Below are 21,806 nucleotides of genomic sequence, written 5' to 3' on the forward strand. Positions count from 1 at the left end.
GCAGCCGCCGCGCTCGACGCGAGTTGCGGTTTGCTGGGCAAGTCTCGATGTTTCAAAATAGGCAGATCGGGGAGCATCTCTGCCCTAAATCAAGGGACGCTGAAAACACACGCGGTTTCATTCGTCACGGCAGACACAAAGCGTCGCTTTGCAACACACAACCAGCTTGTGCTGTACTGGTAACGCATTGGCGCGTTCCATTTACGTGACGAGCCTGACTAATTGGCTGTGTCGGGTGGTGGACGGCGGGTTGAACGACGCATTTACATTTACGTGATCTAACTAAAAAAAAAACTGTATGATGGATAATAATAATAATAGTTCAATTTGTAACGCGTGCAAATTTGCAGACGTAGTGGCCGCAACTCAGAGGTGCGGAGCCAAGCTCAGAGTCGCTCAAAAGCATGATTGTAGAGGTGAGTTTTTAAGTCTCTCTTGAAGGAGGCGATTGAGGTGATGCTGCGAATTTGCAGAGGGATATTGTTCCAGACTGTTGGGGCTGCCACCGAGAAGCGGCGCATAGACATGACCATCCTGGATCTTGGTATCAAGAGGAGGTCGTGAGTCGCACTGCGCAGGCATCTGCCGTGTGCTGAGCTGCAAGTTGTCAATAATGAAGAAAGGTATGGCGGGCAGGCGGATATGAAGGCATTGTGGCAGAGGATGATGTTGGGCCGCGTGCCGTGCCGGCCTTCGTAGGTGCTACTCGCTAACAGCAGCAGAACTTGGGCGAGTGGGTGAGATGGGGTGGGGAAATCGGCGTCTGATTTTTGTTGCAATTTTTTTGTGTAGGTGGCCTTGCGTGGCGTGGCGTGCCGTGCGTGCCGAGAATACGCGAGGAGGAGTGTCCTCGTCGCGTTGACTCGGAGTAACCCCCTCGTGGAGCGAACGGGGAGGGGTGGTGCGAGCGAGCGAGCGAGGCGCACGGGGCGAGAAGGGATTGGGTGGCTCCTTCCATCACGCCACCTCGAGTGGGAGGGCGAACACCATGTGGGGAGAGAGGGAGGGAGGAGAGAAGGGGAGGAAGGAACACCGCAGGCAGTGTGTGTGTGAACGACCCGTCGATGTTGGGTCCTAGGAATGCGATAAAGGTTCTCTCGTTAGTGACTCACGGCGAAAAGTTCGAGCTGCGTTTAGTCGTCACTGCGTGTGAGGGCAACGCCCACGTGGCGTGTGAGGGCAACACCCTCACACGCCACGTGGGCCCTCACAAATTGACAGCTCGACGAAAATTCGTAGTGTCACGTTGTGGACATGTACAGCAGCAGCAGCAGCCTCTTCGCCAAATAACGTTGATTACACTATTTAACACGAGTTTTGTTCCTGGGTAGTGTTATTTTCTAAAATAATAAAACATTATAAAATACAATTCTCACGACGTTTCGGCCACAACGCAAGCAGCCGTCCTCAGGTGAAGAACAGGTATGTCTTTCCGACAGACCTGTTCTTCACCCGAGGACGGCTGCTTGCATTGTGGCCGAAACGTCGTGAGAATTGCATTTTATTATGTTTTATTTTTATGATGATGAATCCCTGCAGTCATGAAAGCTTAAAATCGAAATTTGTTATTTTCTAATTGCTTAGTATATAAAATGGCTATTATTTCCCACAAACGTTGCTTTTGTGAGCGGGACTTTACGTGAAGGGAATGACACACATGCACACCGCGTTTTCTCATTGAAAATAGGCACATTTCAAAATATCACTGTGCTGGTCACAAACGCAAAGTTTCTGGGGAACAACAGCCATGTTCTGTACTTTCGAGGCGTAAGCAATTGGAAAACAACACTTAGTACGCAGGAACACAAAACAACAATGTTTGTTACACAGTGTTCTTGAACGGAGAGGGCAAGAAAGAATCGGAGGACCCAGAGGGAAAGAAATCCACGCGACCACGGACGGAGAGAGACGTGGCAACTCCAAATATACAGCAGCAGTGGCAGCAGGGTCGGGGATCGAACCTACGACACAAGGCCCAACGCACATCGTCACACGGCGTCACAAAAAGTCAGACCCCCCCCCCCTAAAATATGACGTCACAAAGCTCTGCCCGCCCCCCCAAAAAAAAACATGCTTCAAATCGCTTTAAACTATTGCCATTGTAGTGCGTATTTAATGTGGTGCTGCACTCTGATGTTGGATAAGAAAACATTTATTAAAAAGTAAGTAGAAAGTGTTGTCTATATTTATTTAAAGTTGCGCATTTTGATGTGACGTCACATTTCTCAAACCCCCCCCTCCTCGTGACACATCGTTACAAATGTCTGACCCCCCCCCCTAGGTGCGTGACGTCATTTATGGACGGCCCCCAACGTTCACAATGCGACGGTGGCGGTGGTGATGCTGACGATGCTTTTGGCGGGGATATTACAACAGTTCGCGACAGCGGCACAAAAATAATATATGTATTTTTTAAACTTTTTTAAAAACACGCTTTTAACATGAATGTACTGGAGTAATGGAGGAACTCCACGACTCCAGGAAGTGGCCCCGAAGCTTGCCATAACGTAAGGGGACCGTGGGCAATTACAGCCAACGTCAGTTGACCGTGGACAATTAGACCCAAGCCGAAACATAACATATAAATAATAATGTTTAAAAATATGTATTTTTTTTATGATAGAATATAGTATTGTCATCAGTATGACATAAGTATACCAAGTTTGCAGTCGATACCACATTGGGAAGTGGGTTAAAATTGAGTTACAAGATTTGAGGATACAACAACAACGACAACAGACAGAGTGAGTTAAATAAAAGCGTGTAGTAATAATTAAACAAAGAATCTCGACACAAGTCGTCAAGAAAAACACCGCGTGGCCTTAGAATAAAGCCACAGACGACCGAAGTTGTGGTTTGATTTGTTTGACAGGAACAGCGAGAGAACAGAACCCCATCAGGATGTGCAAACACCTCTGTAGGCTTTGCCTGGTAGGATGGGGATAGTTTCGTAGTAGTTTGGATGTTTTTGGGTGCTTTGTTTACCCACCTTGTATTTTGCACTACTATCACGTGTCTGTATTGCTTGTTGTAACGCTATTTACCTGCCCCTTTGCAGGACATCTGTGAAACATATCTTTATTGCTTCATTTGAAGCTTTCGTGACTGCAGGAATCCATACTCTTTGGTTCTTTCGGTAAAGTCACGTGGGTAGAAAATAAAATAAATCACGACGTTTCGATCGCAACACAAGCGGTCGTCCTCAGGCGGAAGAAATATAATCCAGCAATTCCACTGCTGGATTATATTTTTGTACTACATGGAAATTGAGTTTTCAGGTCCATACGACGAAAAAACACACATTTCAATACGGAAAAAACATTTGTAATGCCTTTTGTGTGGGTTTCTCCCTTGTGATGGGACTTTGTTGAATGAACGTTGAGATTTATAAGAGGCACGAGTTGACCAATCAGGTCCGAATTGGTCTGCAATAAGCGAGGCTCTGACAAGGGGTGGCCATCGATTCTCAGCACCACGATTGGACTGCCCCCGTGTGTTCGCGTGCTCAAGATCCGGAACTTGATCGATTCATCCGTCGTTCTAACCCCCTCCTTTATGTTTGGAAAACGTTGCCACTGCGTTATTCATCTCTCAGCTGCTGCTGCAGCTGCTGCTGCTGCTTCATCATCATCGGCAGCCACAATCTATCTCCTGCTGGATGAAGGCCTGCCCCCAAGGCGTCGCCATCTCTCGCGCGTATTCGCGACGTGACGGTCTGTCCCGCTACAGCTCCCGACAAGATACGGCCGCTGTATTTCTTTATTCTGTATATGTGTGTGTTATCATTTATCCGAGTTCTATCTCAATTGCGCTATGGCCGTTGCGTCGTCAGGAGCCGAAGAATCCGTTGGGAAATCTCGCAGAGCAGTGCGATGAGACTACGTATTCGAAGACGGCCACGTGGAAGCGGATACCCCAGAACTACCTCCGAGCTGTGCGCTCCAAGTGGCTTGTGGTCCCACACACGCCGAGTGGCGGTGGCTGCGCTTTGCACCCTCCCGTCGCGGAGAGAGTAACGTTCATCGCATGACAAACTGATTTTTGTTCAATCCTCAGAGCTGGAGTGTATCCAAATTTAGGGCAAAACATAACTTCACAGTCGTGATTGACCTAAGCGGGGTTAGTCATTGGTGATCGGGCTGATACTATCAACTCGTCGCACTCGAGAACCCGGTTTAGTCACAAGCGGTTGAAACCTGGCATTGAAACCAGGCCCCGAGCGGTGCAGGCTCAGAGCTCTGACTGCTAAGCCACCTGGTTCCCCCACAGAAGCTGCGTGTTCGCGCAAATTCAATGACCGAATACTCTTAGGTTTTTTCGGTAAAGTCACGTAGGTAAATTTTTTTTTTAATAATAGTAATAAAAAATTTATAATGATTTTTTTTTTAGCTACGTGACTTTACCGAAAAAACCTAACAGTATGAATCCTTGCAGTCACGAACGCTTCAAATCTAGAATTCAATGACCGAAAATTACTCCAGCTGGGTTTTTCTTTTCCTCTTCTCGCGAGAAAGGGGGACATGTGAATGCCACTTCCTTCCAGGTCAAAGGCGAATAGCTTCCTTAATATTTTAATTGATACTTTTTTTTCTATCCTGCAACAAAATTGGTACACGTGGCGTATACTGACCATAAAACATCGTGCACCCTGTGCTCTCTCTCGCTAGAATATTCACCTGTACTGAGTCTCGTGAATTCACTCAGGGATCCACTCTTTGGCAAAGTTTCATCTGTGCTGAGGCTGGTGAATTCATTCAGGGATCCACTCTCTGGCGAGTAGTCCCATCTGTACCGGGTCTCGTGAATTAGCATGGCGAACGCGTCGGCTCGACAGCTCGTTCAGAAGCGGCGGTGCGGTGAGTGAGTGCGTGCTCATCGTCGTCAAACAAACGACTTCACCCCCACGCTCGTTCTCCTAGAACGAATTCAAAGGGGGGCAAACTGTCCACAACCGCGGTCTCCTCGCTTCAATTAACCCGTTTAACGAGCCGCCTCCTCCTCCGCCTCCTCCTCCTTCCCGAGCGACGCAGCCTCCGCCTCTACGAGCCCCGCCCACCCACACCGACCCACATTGACCAGAATGGTGAAGTATGGTCAGACAAACTCACCCGTGACCAACACGGTATGCGGGAGTCCATCATCCAGCAGTGTGGACTGACGGCGTGGTGTACATAATGACCGGTCGTCATCGTCGTGAGCCATCATCAACCCACGGCTGGATGAAGGCCTCCCCCAAGCCTACGCCATCTCTCAATGTCTTGCAACTTTAGTCATCTACCCAGCACAACTGCGCGCGAGCCAAATTCACGGCTCCCATCTCTCCGATGGATTTACAATCTCCTGCCACGGAGCGAACGCTTCGCACACCGGACGCGCAATCCAAGATGTGGCCCCCTTCGACTCAATCTCCCGGCGCGGCAGCTAAAAAACAATGGGGGGGCGAGTTTCGTGAAATCGCAGCCGCATCCTCCGTCCACCCCAGCGGGTCGTTCGTTTGGTCACGTTGCGGTGGGGTAAAGTGCGGGTACTTCCACCTGTTCCAAGACGTCTCGCCAGAGTGGAAGAGTAGGCCAAATACCACCTTCTGGCGGGCGGGGGGGGGTTCCTCTTACGTGGAGGTCCTTCTGCCAGCGGTGTTGCCAGAGAGCTATTGCAGGGCTGCGCTTTAACCTCCTTTATCTCCTCTGTAGCTCTGCTCGAATGACTGCACCGATTTTAGTTTCACCCGTCGTGTTGGGAACAAGCGAACGGATTGTGCCGCCCGCCAAGTCGGTGCCGGCCAAGCGGCGACCTTCCGTGGCAGTCGGCCGTGCCGGGGAGGCGGTGAGGGGGGGCGGTGAGGGGGGGCAGTGGGGGGAGGGGGGGGGCAGTGGGGGGCGGGGGGGGCGGTCGCCGCCACCCAAGATTAAACCCACGAGGGTGTCGTTGAAGGGGACGGCACGGTGCTCGCGATGGCGCGCCCGCCTCCTCGTCCCGCTGGCGCGGGTGCAGGGCTCGCGAGCGCACGGAGTCTGGTCCAACAGCTCGTACAATAAATTCGATCGTGTGCTCCCTCACCGACACGTCAACGCAGCCACCCGCCCGCCAGCAGGCGGTGCCCGGATCCCTCCGAATATGGCGCGAGCGGTACGATTCACGGTTGTGCACCGATGCCCGCCGTCGGCCCGGCTATCTAAAGACCGTGGCGGCGCGGCGCGGGTCGGTTGCGCACTTTCGATTGCGAGCCCGCCCCCCAAAGGATTTTGTCTGCCCCCCTTCTTGTACCGGCACTCATCGACGCCTCTTGCCCACGTTGAGCACTGCGGCTCCTGACCTAACGGCACCCGACAGAATGCAACGTCCAGCGATCAAGCCGATTGACGGTCCCAGCGCTCACCGATTCACTCCGATTGCTCGCTCGTCGGCGGTCAGTCGCCCCGTCATAACTCCCCTTCGCCGCCGCTATCATCGTCGTGGTTCAGCTCTTCTCATCAATTTCACCCGCTCCTTTTTCCACCCGTGTTTCGTCTCATCCATCACACTGATGGTCACAACAACAGACTCAACCAATCACCCACTCACCCACACATTCATCACACTGCAGGTCAGATCTCCCCTCCGCCTCTTTAACGCACACTGCTCAACTTTGGAAATTCCCTCCCATCGTCAAGTTTGCATAGTAACCTTGCTCTATTAAAATAAAAACTATGATTTACTATTATCTATTAACAACTTTGATAGTGCTGTTTGTTACTACCTGCCTGACATGATGTAAGGGCCTATGCGCAGCAACTGTGATGCCATCGTACGGAGTCGAGCAAGGGTTAATCCTGGCCCCGGCGGAAGCGGGGACCGACGGTATTATCATCGATATTGAGCGGTGTGTGTGTGACCGAGGTCAAAAAATAAAAATAAACCCCAGGAGTGAATGATTCACCAAGGCCACTCTGCCGTGTAAATTTCACTTCCCATTCCTCAAATGCTTTTTGTCAGACTTGGAAACGGTTTTGGTAAAAAAAAAACATTGAACATTTGATGCGGTCGCAAACAGTGACATTTCAAACCGTGACATTTCCTAATTTTATATATATATACACATTTAGATCCACACGTGTTGTACACGTACGTACAATCGTACGTCGCAGTGGGGAAAAGTCACCCGTGCAGGGTCGAATGGGAAATAACCGATGATGGAACAGGTGAGATTTGTTTGAAGAGGGGAACGGCGGTGGGCCATCCTCCGTGCGATTGCAGGGTTCAACACTGCAATGGGCGCTACGGTGGCGAGACGTTAACTACCTCGCCTGGTATACAAGAGGACGCGGGTACAATCCTGACCCTGACGCCCGTTTGCATGCCGTTCTCCCCGTGGTCGCGTGGAGTTTTCTCCGGGTCCTCCGGTTTTCCCTCCACATTCATTTCCACGCGACGATGAGCCACTGCGTTGGGCGATTATTTGTGGCCAGGTTGGTTCTGAAAAAGAGCTATACAAGCCCAGTGGGCCTTACCTGGTAAAATAAAAATAGGTGTAGTTTACTCACCAGGATCGTCAGCACGATGTGCTGGAGGTTATTCTCGAACCCGGCCGTGTAAACGCAGAAAAGAGCAAAATTTCCCTCCACCAGCTGCAACAACAACAAAACAACAACAACAACAACGTTTAGACCACCGTCACTCACAATCATAGGCAGCTGTCATCACCGGTGTGCAGTTTGGTGGGGCAGTGGCAACTGACGCTCGTGCCCCACAGCAAGAAGGGGTCTGGGTTTGATTCCTGACCCTGGCGCTCTTCTCTTCCTGCGTGGCATTTGTCTGTTTCTCTCTTCCCTCCCTCTTCCGCGTGGGTTCCCTTCGGGTTTTCCGGTTTAAAAAAAAAAACTGTATTGTAGATGATATCGGTCACGAAAGCCCTACGTGTTAAACTGAAATAAGCCGCCACGTGGTTTGACCGGTATAGGGCCAAAACTTCCCACAGACCGGCAGGTTTCCTGCAAGTTGCCCAAATGGGATTGCCCAAGGCAGCAGCAACATCACCCACCTGCCCCCGATTATGAAAAACGTGGCAGGCAAAGATAATTATCGATGCTCGGCAAGCCTACGCTGGGTAAAACAAGCAGAATAGTTACAATCACTGCTCAAATTGCCCTTTTATATGCCGCTAAACGCGATGGGGCACAAGCCGGCAACGCTGGCCTGGGAACGCCTGGGATTTCCCCACGAAGAGCTCGAGTCTGTCGCCAAGGAGAGGGAGGTCTGGACCGCCACTACTCAACATGCTGCCGCCACAACCCTCACCAGGACAAGCGGACTGAGAAACGAACGAACAGCAAACAATAACAAAAATATAGATTTTACCACTGAGCTGTACAACTCTTTTTCAGAAGCAACATAGCCACGAATGGGAGCCCAATGAGGAGGCTTATCGTGCAGAAACTTAAAGCAGCCAAAATACTCTCAACGCACGTTGATTCTCAATGTGGAGGGAAAAACCGGTGGACCCGGAGAAAAATCCACGCGACCACAGTGAGATAGAATATGCAAGCTCCAAATATACAGAAGGCGTCAGGGTTAGGATCGAACCGACGACCTCCTGTATACCAGGCGAGGTCGTTAACAAAGTGTCCTAGCGTGTGGCTTGCAAGCAGATGTCTCATAATCACCGCGTCTTGTTTTGGGATAAAACAGACGCCAAGGCGAGAAAGAGAGAGAGAGAGAGAGGAGGACGAGGTTTGGCATTACACCGGCACGACATCTTTCAAATAAATCGCGTTCGATCGACGGATGCATCCTCGAACGTTGCGTACGTCGGCGGAGCGAGCACACTCACCAGGAATCCCAGCGAGGTGAAGAGGAAGGCGAAGATGAGCTTCATGTAGGGGCCGTGCTGCAGCACCAGGCGGACGCCCGTGGCGAACGGCACGAGCTTCTCGGTCTGCGAGCAATTCCCGTCTGCGAACGGTACGGCGCGCACGGGACACCCTTGTTGTCATCGTTGTGATACGTCAGCATCGTCGCCGTCATCGTCGTCATTATCAGCAGTGTCGTCACATCGCCACCCTGCGTCATCATCATCACCATTGCAATTAAAAAGCCGCTTAACGTAAACCGGGATATTGCTGTCCGACTATTTTATCATCCCGTGCAACATCGTGGCTTGTACCCCGCCCTGCCCAGCTCTCTTCCCACCCACCCCCCCACACAAATGTGGATTAATCTGAGGAAGGAGCTCACGTGGGATTTTGACTTGAAATTGAAACCAGCAGCGCGTGGGACTGGAGGGAGTTATTACCTAAAAACATTTTTTTTTTTTACCAGGTAAGGCCCACGAAGCTATGTAGCTCTTTTTTCAGACGCGACCTGGCCACAAGCGATAGCTCGGCGAAGTGGCTCGTCATCACCACGTGGAAATGCACCGCAGCCAAATTACTCTAAAACGCGCGACTTCGACTCCAAACGTGGAGGGGGGAAAAGCCAGAGGGGACCCGGAGAAAACCCCACGCGGCCACGGGGAGAGCGACACGCAAACACCAAATACACAGCAGCAGGCGTCACGGGGGTCGGAGTCGAACCTACGACCTCCTGCGTGGCACCGCGAGGACCCAACACGCAAAGCCGAAACTTCTCCGAGTTCTAAGACGATCCCTTGGTCCCCGTTCTTTCTTCCCCCCCCCGCCCCCCCTGATTCAGGGGGGTGGGGGAGATTTCCGCTGGCACGGGAGACAGCTTGTGGCTTGTGCTTTGACGGCGACGAAGAGACCTTCTCCCTCCCTCCGCCCCTCGCGGCGATTAGACGCCGCGCCGGTGAGGGGGATGTTTGTTGGCCACCGTCTCCGTCCCCCCCTTCGCTGGGCCTGCTCAAAGGGCCATTGTTGTGCGGAGCGCCACAGCAGGGGCCCCCCTCCCCCCCCCCCCCCGACTCTCTGTGTGCGTTTTAGCTAATGAGACACTACGAGCACTCACGACAAAGGCCCCCCCCCCCCACCGCCCCCCCCCCTGTGTGTAGCCTACGCAGAACGGTCGGAGGCCACGATGGCGACAACCGAGCGCCGGCGTGGTTGGCCCACTCATTTAAAGGGTTGACGTTGGCCAAGACTGGGAACGGAACTCGGGTCGTGGGGTTTGTGGCGCTGTGCCGGTCACCATTGCACCTTAACGGACTGTTGGCGAGCACCTGTGAAGGTCGGCGCGGCTCACAAGGGGGTGTGGGTGGCCAACACAACGCCTGGCCGCATTTGTCTCCCTACCGCTGACACTCATTTGAAGCCCAGTCGACCTAGGGGAGGCTCAGGACCGGTTCAGATATTCATCACCGACAAGCCCGTGAGCGGGAATCGAACTCGGGTCGCCGGGTTTGTAGCGCAGCGCGCGAGCCACTACACTACCGCTTCCCACCGTCACCCATCTCCCCATCAAAGACAAAGATCCCCCATATAGGCTTAACACACTGCTGGGGCAAGTGCTGTTAGCAAGCACATATGAAGGCTGGGAGGGCACACAAGGGGGTGGGGTGGCCAGCATCACGCTCTGCCGCCTTTGTCTCCCCGCTACTCGTTTGAGGCTGACTCGACCTAGGGGAAGCCCAGAACTGGTTCAGATAATCGCCAGCGGTGTTGGCCGTGAGCGGGAATCGAACTCGGGTCGCCGGGTTCGTAGCGCAGCGCGCTGACCGCTGCACTCCCCATTTTCCCATCGAAGACAAAGACACACACGCACACGCACGCATGTCTATTTTACAACGTAGAAACATCCATGCTCGTTGCCAGTCATGATGAAGTCCAGGGGATGAGAGGATTTCATGCTCTGTTAGGCGCTTCTGGTCTGTGCTTTTCATTGTGCTTTTCACAGTGTCTCTACCGATTTCCATCACGGGGTATTTAATTACGTTCAATCAGAGTGCGGCGTTGTGATGATTGTTCGTGAAATAAATCTCGCCGGTGATTAAAGAACGGCGCTGCGCAGAGAGGGGGGGGGTGGTGGGGAGGGGGCGCCCACTCCACTGCTGGATTCAAGCCACGTCCGGTCGGGCATCGGATTTCGAAGGAAGAAACTGAACTGTGTGAATTTGTTTTTGTATTTCGCTTGCCAAGGAACCCGTGGAGCTTACGTCGCTTTTTTTTCTTTCAGAAGCGAACCGGGCTATCGCAAATGAGAGCTCAACGGAAGTGGCCCATCATCATCATCACCATCACCATCTCGTGTGGAAATTCGCAGCGGGCAGATACGCTCGACGCGTGACGTCGATTCACTAAACGTGGAGGGCAAAAGAAACGGAGGTCCCCGCGAACCACCACGGGGAGAGAGAGGCACGCAAACTCCAAATAAACAGCAGGCATCGGGGGTCGGGATCGAACCCACGAGACCTCCTGTATACCAGGCGAGGTAGTTAACATCCCGCCACCGTGGGGGCGACCTGAGCGGCGAAAGGTGGCAGGCGATCGCTCGCTCAGCGCCACTGCTGCCGGAAAGGGCCTCTGTGACAGAGGGACATTTCTGGCCCAAGGCAGACATCTCGGAAGAGGTGGGGGAAGAGGTGGGGGGGGGGAGTACCCACACTTTACCCCACCACCACCAGGCGCTGCGTGGCGTCGACGACATATACCGCAGGAGCCGGGAGGGCGTTTCGGGAGCTTGCCCCGTTGGGTTGAACTGCCGCGTCCGGGAGATCCGACAGCCCTAACCCACTTCACCCACCGCATTGGGGCGGGGTGCCACGTTTAATGAATTAATAAATAAACCGGTGAATGTCGGTCGGTCACACCCGTGACAAGTCGTCAACATTGCAGAGCACGTGCGTGTGTGTGTACGTATGTATGCATGTACGTCAAACTTCTTCTTGTGTACGCCGTGGGACCGCGCATTCTTTTGGCGGCAGCTGCTGGCCAGCACGCTCGCACACAGACGCACGGACACGCCACGCTCGCACACAGACGCACGGACACGCCACGCACGCGCAGACGCACGGACACACCACACGCGCACAGACGCACGGACACGCCACGCACGCGCAGACGCACGGACACACCACGTGCGCACACAGACGCACGGACACGGCACACACACACAGACGCACGGACACACCACGCGAGCACAGACGCACGGGCACACCACACGCGCACAGACGCACGGACACACCACACGCACACACAGACGCACGGACACACCACGTGCACACACAGACGCACGGACACACCACACGCGCACAGACGCATGGACACACCACACGCACACACAAACGCTCCCCCCACGCTATGTAAACACGCGTGCACGTGCGCAGGTTTACTTAGATAACCACACGGGACACGGGCTTTCGGGAGGTGCGTTGAGCACGGGGGCACGCGGGTGCATGCCCCGCGCGCTCGGTCGGATGCCACAGCCGGGCATATAAACTCGGCGAACCCCTGCGACCGATTGTAAACGTCCCAAGTATCCAAGTATTTGCGATCGCATCTATTCATAGTTGTGGGGGAGGGGGTGCGGGGGGGGGTCTCGTCTGGAAAGCTACGGCTACGATGGAATTCCGCGCACAGCACTGTGCTGCTGTCGTCTGCGAGCGGTGCGGCGGAGAGGTGACGGATCGGCTCTGCAGGATGCCACGGACGGATAGAGTTACAAGCGGACGGCTGGGGGGCGGGGCGGAGACAGTGAGGGGGGGGGGGAAAGCCCGAGGAGGAAGAACGCATACGAAAGGAGACGGAGCGGCCGTGAGATCCGTTCGCGTGGAGGAGCTACGCCCGATTGTTGCGTCGTGGCGTGGCGAGGGACGGATTTCGCATCGCTTGAGGACAACTCTCATCCAGCAGCGGATAGACGACTGCTGCTGACGATGGCTGCAGGTTGACGGCTGATCCTAGGGGGGAGAGGGGGGGCCTAACGATCCAATTCGTCAATTGACTTCGATTCTTAAACGCAAAAAAAAGGTCACGTACGAGTAGATTTTCTGTTTTGCGACTGATTTACTGGAACTAAAATATATAGATCAAATGTGTACGTGTATAAATACGTACGTTCGAGATTTAAAGCGACTCATGATTATCATGATTATCATGTGCGGCAGTAAAATGAAAGCGGCATCTATCCAATGTTTGAAATCAGTTTTGTGTGTATTTAGATGGAAGATGAAGTAAAAACTCAACTATTTTTATTTTACCAGCTAAGGCCCACTGAGCTATGTAGCTCTTTTAGAGAAGCGATCTGGCCACAAATGATAGAGCGACGAAGTGGCTTATCACGTAGAAATGTTTTTGCAAATACTCTCAAACGCATTATTCTACACGGGGAGGGAAAAACTGGAGGACCCGGATAAAAATCCACGTGACCACGGGGAGAGATGCATGCAAACTACAAATATACAGCAGGCGTGAAACCCACGACCTCCTGTTTACCAGGCGAGGTAGTTAACATCTCGCCACGGCGCCGCCCCAAATACATCGCAACAGGTTGTTTGGCGGTGGCTTGGGGAGGCTTTCATCCAGCAGTGGATCGAACGTAGCTGACGACGGTGTCAGCACTCGGTTAAGCGGTCGTAGTCCTGGCATAATGGTAACGTTGGTGACCTGTTAGCGTCAAACCCGGGCGAGCGTGAAGCTTGTGGGGGGAGCTTCGCTAAGAAACGGCGTCGGAAAAAGGGACAAATCCTCGGGCCCGACCGTTTTGCTTCAATAAACATTACCCAGCCGCACGCGACAAAGACCACAGCCACCCTCAGGAACGCATTACCGAGGCTTCCGGCAACGAAGAGGAAATCTGCGCTGTAGCCAATCGCTGGCGGCATTCAACGTCTCCACCCTCAAACCGCGGTTGCAACGACGGCCCTCCGCATCCAGGAGTCAAAAAATTTCCACATTCCTCTCGAGGGAACCAGTCTGTCCGTAAGCCAACGGCGGCCTAAAGTGTCACTGCCGAGGTCCTGGATTCGAACGTGGGAACTCGGCGTTGCTGGCCCAGCGCTGCGGCACCCGAGCGGAGGAATCGCCTCCTAAATGAGGAACGCGAGCCTTGATCTTAGCCGAGCATCTCGGCGCTGCCGCTTCGGCGCTGACAGGCGAGCTTGTGCCCACCTCCCCCACCGCCTCCCCCACCATCTCCCACCCGCTCCCCCCCCAGTGATTGTTTCTGAGCAAGGGACGCGCGGAGGACGATGAGGGCCGGCCGCCGCTACAGTGCGGAGGTGACCCTCCCTGCCCGGCGGTGAAGGTCGCCGGCTGGGGGCGGGACGAATCTTGCCCGAGAGTCGTCGGGAGCGAGGATCGGGCGGGGTGGGGGGCGGGGGAGGTCGGCCTGCGCCGTGACCTCCTCCGTGTCGCGAGCGGCGAGGACTTCGGCAACATGAGCGGAAGTTGAAAAAACCCAGCGCTGGCTATCCCTCCCCCACGCCCTTCGTCCCTCCCCCACGCCCTTCGTCCCCTTTTACATTAAATTATCTTCCCTCTTACCCTTCTGTTTGCCCCCCCCTCCCCAGCAAATAAACTTTCACTTCTCTTCTCGAAAATCCCCGGTGAGCCCAATCCACCACCCCCCCCCACTTCACCAAGTCCTGGTGACATCGATCTCCGGGCTTTCGCTTGTGGAATTTTCGTCTCTCCCCCCCCCTTTCCTGTTTCGTGATCGGTGCTCTGTACTGGGCTCGTGTTGAAATAAATAGCGCCCTGAGAACGATTGTTTGAGGGCACTTTATACATTGAAATTATTATTATTATCGTTAAAAACTTACAAAAACCCAGAGCTGCACAAGCATCGCTGGCCGACGGGCGCCTTTAAGTGCTGGTTGCCTGCGTTGCGATTATCTCACGGCACGACGTGAAATTCCACGATGATTCACAACTGTTTTTTTGCGGGGGGGGGGGCAACGCCGCGTCGCACAGCAGCCCTCCTCCTCCACCCGACACGGGCAGACGCACAAAGCTTGTCACGCGAAGAGAGCGAAATGGCGCCGATTCATGCAACTGCAGCAGCACCGGTGCGGCGTGCGTCGGAGAGCGATGCACACGCGTTTAACAACCGCTTTTCAGCGGTTCTCCTCGCAGTCGCGACCAGCATCGTCGGTCGATCCCCAGGAGCGCGTCATCATCGTCGGGCAATCCCAACGGCGAGAACGACGTCAAACCGACTCGCCGTGTGGATCGCTGTGCCCCCGCTTTTGTTCACGTGACAACTGTACTTTTCTGGCCGTGTCAGGCGGAGGAGGGCCGTACGACACGCCGTAGGGATTTTACCCGCCCGCGCGCGCGGCGAATCCAACCCGGCAAACCGTTGACGGACGGCGACGCTCAGTCGCCAAAACCCCCCCCCACATTCAATTCCTCGATACGGGAAGAACGTTGGGGTCATCCGTCCACCCCCCCCCCCCGATACCAATGCGGCCGCATGTCACGTCGAATATCGTCCCGGGGTATCGTCGTTAAGAATCGTCGATGAACGCGTTCATAAAGAAATGTGAAAAAAAAATATCGACGATTGTCGGGTTTGCTGCACGCGAGAAACCAATCGAACGGCAACAGAAGGCTACACGGTTGGGCTCGGGATGAATACGAGCGAAACGAAACGAAACACACGTTCGCGTGCACGACCCCGTCCGCAATCTCGAGTACGCGGCGAGTAACTCGCCCGAGCAGCGCGGACTCACCGTCGCGTTCCTTCACCCCGAAGAACACGGTGACGGCGCAGAGGAGGTAGAGGCCAGAGATGACGGCGGCGCCCACCATGTAGCCCATTCGCTGCACGGAGAAACAACAAGAGTGTGAACACCTCAGTGTGTGTATCTCAGTGTGTGTATCTCAGTGTGTGTATCTCAGTGTGTGTATCTCAGTGTGTGTATCTCAGTGTGTGTATCTCAGTGTGTGTACCTCAGTGTGTGTATCTCAGTGTGTGTATCTCAGTGTGTGTATCTCAGTGTGTGTATCTCAGTGTGTGTACACCTCAGTGTGTGTACACCTCCGTGTGTACCTCAGTGCTCGCCACTTTCGCCGATAAGCCATCATCAGCGTGAGGGCCGCCACAAACATTTCAAACCGTCGGGGGGTTGGACAACACGACGTAGATGGAGGGGGAGCGGGTAGGAGGGGACGTGTTTTCACTATTTGTGTCATTGTCGCGAGGGGCGGGGTGCAAGTCAGGGGCCGCACTCAAGGCCACCCAGGGGCCGCCGGTGTCCCGCGGGGGCCTTGCTCGTAAGCAGCACCGGCCTGGGCAGTTGCAGCTGCGCTGGGGCACAATGGCCGCCCGCGAGGCCCCGGGGGGGCCGAGGGAGCGAGGGCTTCATAGCTCGTCGGATTCCTACCTGCAGTCTAAATCAAGATGAAGTGAATTTGAAGGTTGAGATTCGCAGTCCAGTGCGCTACCGCTCCCCACACTGCGCACACATCAACTTAAAGATTCCGTCTTGATTTGAAGCGTTGGGTTAGGGAGGGAGGGTTCTGATACGGGCCACGTGCACGCCTGCAACAACACGTGACGCAGAGCGAGTGATTACGCACGCCCGCTGGTGACGGCTGTGAATACTTAAAGCTGTCTATTTCGGCCAGTAGTTTTCCAGGATGTCGGTCATTCACCTGGCACAACCTTCTTTTTGTTTTGTGACGAGAAGGAGGGCGGGGTGGGGGAGGTGGTGGCCTATGTTTGACTCGATTCGCTCTTTCTCTCTGTCTGTCTTCCCCTGGTCTCCACCCTATCCACACCCACCCAACCCAGCCTCAAATTCCTCAGACGACAACACATTCTCGCTCGAACCATGGACCCGGCTTGTCCGGCCACGCTAGCTGAGACCAGAATGCTCAAACACGAACGTGTTTCAAAAAATGAAAAAAAATCTACTTTTTTTTTTACTTATACACGCACGCAACATACCCTGTAGCACGCCAATGGAAAAGGGGGAGAAAGAGTCAAGGGTATAAACGAAACTTACGTCCGTGGCAGACAGCGTCACAGCTCATCGCATTCACCCACGCTAAGGAATTCATTCCGATTCTGACGAAGGAACACGGAAAAGGATGGGATGTCGGGAACGCCGGGCATCACGTGTCTGCACCGACGGCCCTCATCCAGCGTGCAAAATCCCTCATTACTCTGGAAGGGTTAGGGTTAAGTCTTTCCCGTGAGACAGTGACGGCTGAGAGAGGGAACGCTGAGATCCTGCGTTCGAACCCGAAGGTCTCGGTCTCACCGGGCCAGCGCTCCGAAACGAGCCACCCAACCAGCTCCCAGATTTGGAATCTTAACGGAGGTTCGAACCAAGCCCCTCGGCATTGCCGAGGCGGACTTGCTCAGCGAAGGAGGGGGATGTGGAATCACATAATGGTTGCATCGTTGCGTCTCTGCTTCGAGCACGTGGGGTGAACTTGGATTGATAACGTCACGGCGCGACTTTCGCAAAACGTTGTTGTTGTTGTTCGGTTGAACACGTGACGGGCCGAAAATATCCAGGATCGTTATTTATTCTTTGAAATGCTTGGGGTCAAGATCGTGCGGCGAGCACTCGCGTGAACCGGCCTACGTAAAAAAAAACAACGACTAATCTTAAAAGTTTCCGTATTTAAACTCTGTAAGCTCTATGATCATTATTATCTGAAAAGCTTTACAGCTGTACTGTAGCAATTTGTGACTTGAATCTTTACGGGGGCTCCCACAGCTGCCTGTTGAGGCTTCAGCTCGGACGGTGCCCCAGAAGAGGTTAATAACTTTTTGCCCCATAAATGTTTACGGGCGATGTTAAAATTAACAAACGTAGAAAATGATTGTCGTTTACAACGGGCCAGATGAAAGGCGCCACGAGCACCTTATAAAGTAACCACGAGTGAAAGCCCAACGAGTCAAAGCCATCTCCTGCCCCAGCGGTGAAAATGACACTTTTCTATTACATTACAGGGGGTGGAGAGCGAGAATAACTATAGGAAAAACGCTGTCGGCTTCGCCACGAAGTGGTGCTGATTTTAGCGACCCCAAAGGGATGATGGGCTGAGTCAACCCCCCCGCCCACCCCACTCCCATCCCACCCAGGATATGAACTCACGAGAATTACGACTTGCGTGCGCCGCTCGCTCTGCCATGGAGCCATCCGACTGAATTAAACTTCCAAACGGTTAAAGCGTCATTGATGGTGGCAACGACTGAATGTGCGCTCTGAAATATTGAACAGATTACTCGGTGGCGGTGGTTGTGGTGGTGGTGCTGCGTTGGCAGCGGCGCACAATCACAATTAACAACAAACAAAACTCTACACATTCGTCCGATAACACTGGCCCTTCTTCATAGCGCAGGTGACCTGTGAAGAAGCACAATTGGCCGAAACTTCACCCGTCATATTTTTTGTTTCTCATTTTTTTTCATTGGCGAGTGCGTTGATGATTTATTTTTATGCTCGTTCGTTCGTTAAACACCGCACACTTACAGCTTTCCACGCGACCGCCTTTCATGTAAACCCGCTCCCCTGGCCCCCTTCCTATAGGAGGCGCGTTACCGTGACACTTTGACCCTGAAGAGCGTTCAAAGGGGCCCTTGCTGGGAGGACAGACTAGCAGAGTCGAAATCGATACCGCGGATAGCAAACGGCTTTATCTGGGAATGTGCAAATATTATTGTTAGCTCTTGGTTGTTTTTAGTGTGTGCTTGAATGCTCTACTTGTAAACTGATTCTGATAACAAAAAACGTTTCCGATAATCAGATAGGAGAGAAGACGAGATCGATTGTATGCCAACGGACAAACCGGAGATCACGTTTCTGCGTTCAAATGACGTCACCGCAGACTGGCTGTGACAAAGTTGCATCTTAACGGAGCCAATGAGATGGTTCAAAATCATTGCAGGCTAAACCCTCAGCATTAACATGAACGATCCAGTTCGGCAGATCTCCGAATAACTGGCGAACTTCTTAGCCGCACGCCAATTGACACGATGCTCATCTTCAAACGACTGTCAATTAAAAATCGCGCGATTCAGTGTCAAGAGTGTGAGCGGAGGTGCAGCGGTTAGCGCAACGCGCTACGGACCCAGTGACCTAACGTCAGCAACGAGTGATATCCATTTCTTGCGCAGTTGATGCAACTGCCGCGCCAGGAGATGTAATCAAACAGTCGACCTCTGGGTTGCAAGTCCAGTGGACTGACCCTTCCCTCCTCGGATTCAGATTTAAACGAGATTGGCTGCTGTACATTTCCACGTGCCGATAAGCCACTTCGTTTAGCTACCAATTGTGGCCAGGGCCTTTACTTGGTAAAATAAAAATAATAAGTGTTTAGTTTTAGTACATTGCCTAGGTAACACATCCAATCATCAGTGATTAAGTCACTGGCTAAATAACACCCATAATTGAACATAATGGACTTTTGGATCCGGACCAGAAAAATCACAATGCAGAAAATGACAGCAATTACCATGGGATATATAGCCAAAGGCAGCTGAGTAACAAACTGTAAAAAAAAACTATATTTATATAAACAACTCCCCCCGTCCCTCCTACCCCCCCCCCAAGCCCCTCACCCCCACGCCCTCCGCAACGCAACGACACCAAAACCAGGCTCGAGAATTTACCAGCATCTCGAGGTGCTCGTCGTTGGAGCTGGCCGCGACCCCGGGGGTGACCCACAGGTCGGTGGCGTTGGGGGCGATCGTGGCGTTGGGGGAGTAGAGGGATGACGAGTTGGCGAGGTCCTCGCACTTGACGCGACTCTTGCCGCTCGCGAAGGCCTGCGCGATCTGCCCCTGGATGGCGGCGCCCAACACCGTGCCCAGCACCTCCACCGTCATGCCTGCGCTCCACCAACAAACGACAACAACAAACGACAACAACGGCCGCCGTTCGCCACTACGTGGTGGTGACGTCACCTCGGCGCCTGTGCCGGGCCAGGTGCGCTCTGAAGCCACGTAAAGTGTTGGAGGCTCGCTGATAGGAGGTCACGCGATAGACCCAGGTGCCATGGGCTGACCGACTGAGATGCACCAGCTAACCGCTACATTAACGCTCTCCCCACACGTACGCACAAATACAAATATCCCCCGTATAGCCTTAACACCATTGGGCAAAGTGCTGTTTGCGAGCACCTGTGAAGGCCGGCACGGCACGCGAGGGGGTGGGTGGCCAGCACCACGCCCGACTGCCTTTGTCTCCCCAGTGGCGACGTTTACACACCACACCAGGTACTCATTTGAGGTTGAGTAGACCTAGGGGAGGCACAGGACCGGTTCAGATGATCGTCACCGGTGTTGGCCGTGGGCGGGAATTCAACTCGGGTCGCCGGGTTCGTAGCGCTAACCGCTACCCCACCGCTCCTAGCACACGTACATACACGCACGTATACGTACGTGTTTGGGTACATGCACACTCAAAGTGGAAAACGATTACCCTTTTAAAGCGTACACAGTAATAGTTGATGTACACGTGTGAGTCCACGTGTTTAACAGAGGCAGAAGTGCATGGCGAATGGTCAACCAACGCTGTGGGCAGGTGAGTCAATGGGACGACAGGACATCTGTGAAAATGAGCTTTGTATCTCATCGGATTCCTCCAGTGTAAATACATATCCTGAATCTGAAATAGTCTATTCTGACGATCCCTCCAGGGCATCCAGCCTTCGTGCATGTGTGCATGTTGAAACTTCTTTCGCGCCGTACGTAGCCAACCGCGCTAATCGGAGGTGCGGGGGAAGGACAACAAACTGACCACAAAAATAAGTTCTTAAGAATTGAGTTTTCAAACGAGTGTTGAAAGTGCATATCTCCAGTGGCTTCCAAAATATCGTAAGGCAGGAGAGACGCGTTCCAGACGGCCGCAAACGTGCATCTGGAATGGCGCGACACGCCGACCATCTTTAATCGAGGGCCGGGCCAAAAGCCGATGCCGCTGCTGCCAGGATGACCGGAGTTTGCGCGTTGATGTTTATTTTTGCTCCTTGACCAGATCATCGGCGAGGGATCGTTGTGGTTGTTCACTTGTGGTGAGCGCTTAATCTGTGTCTTCGTGCAGCTGTCGGGGTGGACTCACGGTAGCCGGTCACAGAGTCCCTCTCCTTCTGGCTGTCGCTCAGGAACATGGTGAGCGCCGAGTACGGCACGTGAAAGCACTGTGGACGAGATGTGACAATGGGAGGACAGAGAGAGTGAGTGGGTGGGTGGGTGGCTTGGCGAGAGAGAGAGAGAAAGTCTCCGTAAAGTGAATAAATGGGTGAGTGAGTGGGTCAATGGGTGGATGGTGTGGGTGTGTGAGTGAGTGAGGAGTGGGTGGGTAGGTGAGTGAGTGAGTGGGTCTCTGAATGGTAAGTGAGGATGTGTGGGTAGGTGATTAATCGAGTGGATGGGTGGGTAAGTGAGCGAATGAGTAAACAAGTGGGTGTGCGAGTGGGTGAATGAATGGGTAGGGCGTTAGTGGGTGTATGTTTGGGTGCATGAGTAGGTAAGTGGGTGAATGGGTGGGTGGGTCACTAAGAATGAACGAGTGTGTAACCGGCTAGGAGGGTTCCTGCATGAGAGAGCGTGATTGAAGTGAAGGAGTGGAGCCGGTGAGTGGGTGAGCCAGTGAGTGAATAAGTGAGTGAGCTTGCGAGTGAGCCAGTGAGTGAATAAGTGAGTGAGCTTGCGAGTGAGCCAGTGAGTGAACGAGTGAGTGAACGAGTGAACAAGTGAGTGAACGAGTGAGCCAGTGAGTAAATAAGTGAGTGAACGAGTAAGTGAACGAGTAAGTGAGCTTGCGAGTGAGCCAGTGAATGAATAAGTAAGTGAACAAGTGAGTGAACGAGTGAACAAGTGAGTGAACGAGTGAGCCAGTGAGTGAATAAGTGAGCCAGTGAGTGAATAAGTGAGTGAACGAGTGAGTGAGCTTGCGAGTGAGCCAGTGAATGAAT

At 53.3% G+C, this 21,806-nt stretch overlaps 1 protein-coding gene across 1 annotated transcript in view; it reads right to left on the bottom strand.

Moving 5' to 3' along the window:
- LOC144938525 (sodium-dependent lysophosphatidylcholine symporter 1-like) overlaps positions 1-21,806 on the bottom strand; it is a 58,152-nt gene that overhangs the window by 13,412 nt on the left and 22,934 nt on the right. The window contains exons 5-9 of the mRNA XM_078866415.1: positions 20,951-21,029; positions 19,501-19,718; positions 15,602-15,692; positions 8,807-8,928; positions 7,521-7,604 (exon numbers count right to left, since the gene is read on the bottom strand). Coding sequence (XP_078722541.1) covers positions 7,521-7,604; positions 8,807-8,928; positions 15,602-15,692; positions 19,501-19,718; positions 20,951-21,029 — 594 coding nt within the window. The remainder of the gene's footprint in view (positions 1-7,520; positions 7,605-8,806; positions 8,929-15,601; positions 15,693-19,500; positions 19,719-20,950; positions 21,030-21,806) is intronic.

This window comes from Lampetra fluviatilis, chromosome 22 (genome assembly GCF_964198595.1).
Source record: "Lampetra fluviatilis chromosome 22, kcLamFluv1.1, whole genome shotgun sequence".
NCBI lineage: Eukaryota > Metazoa > Chordata > Hyperoartia > Petromyzontiformes > Petromyzontidae > Lampetra > Lampetra fluviatilis.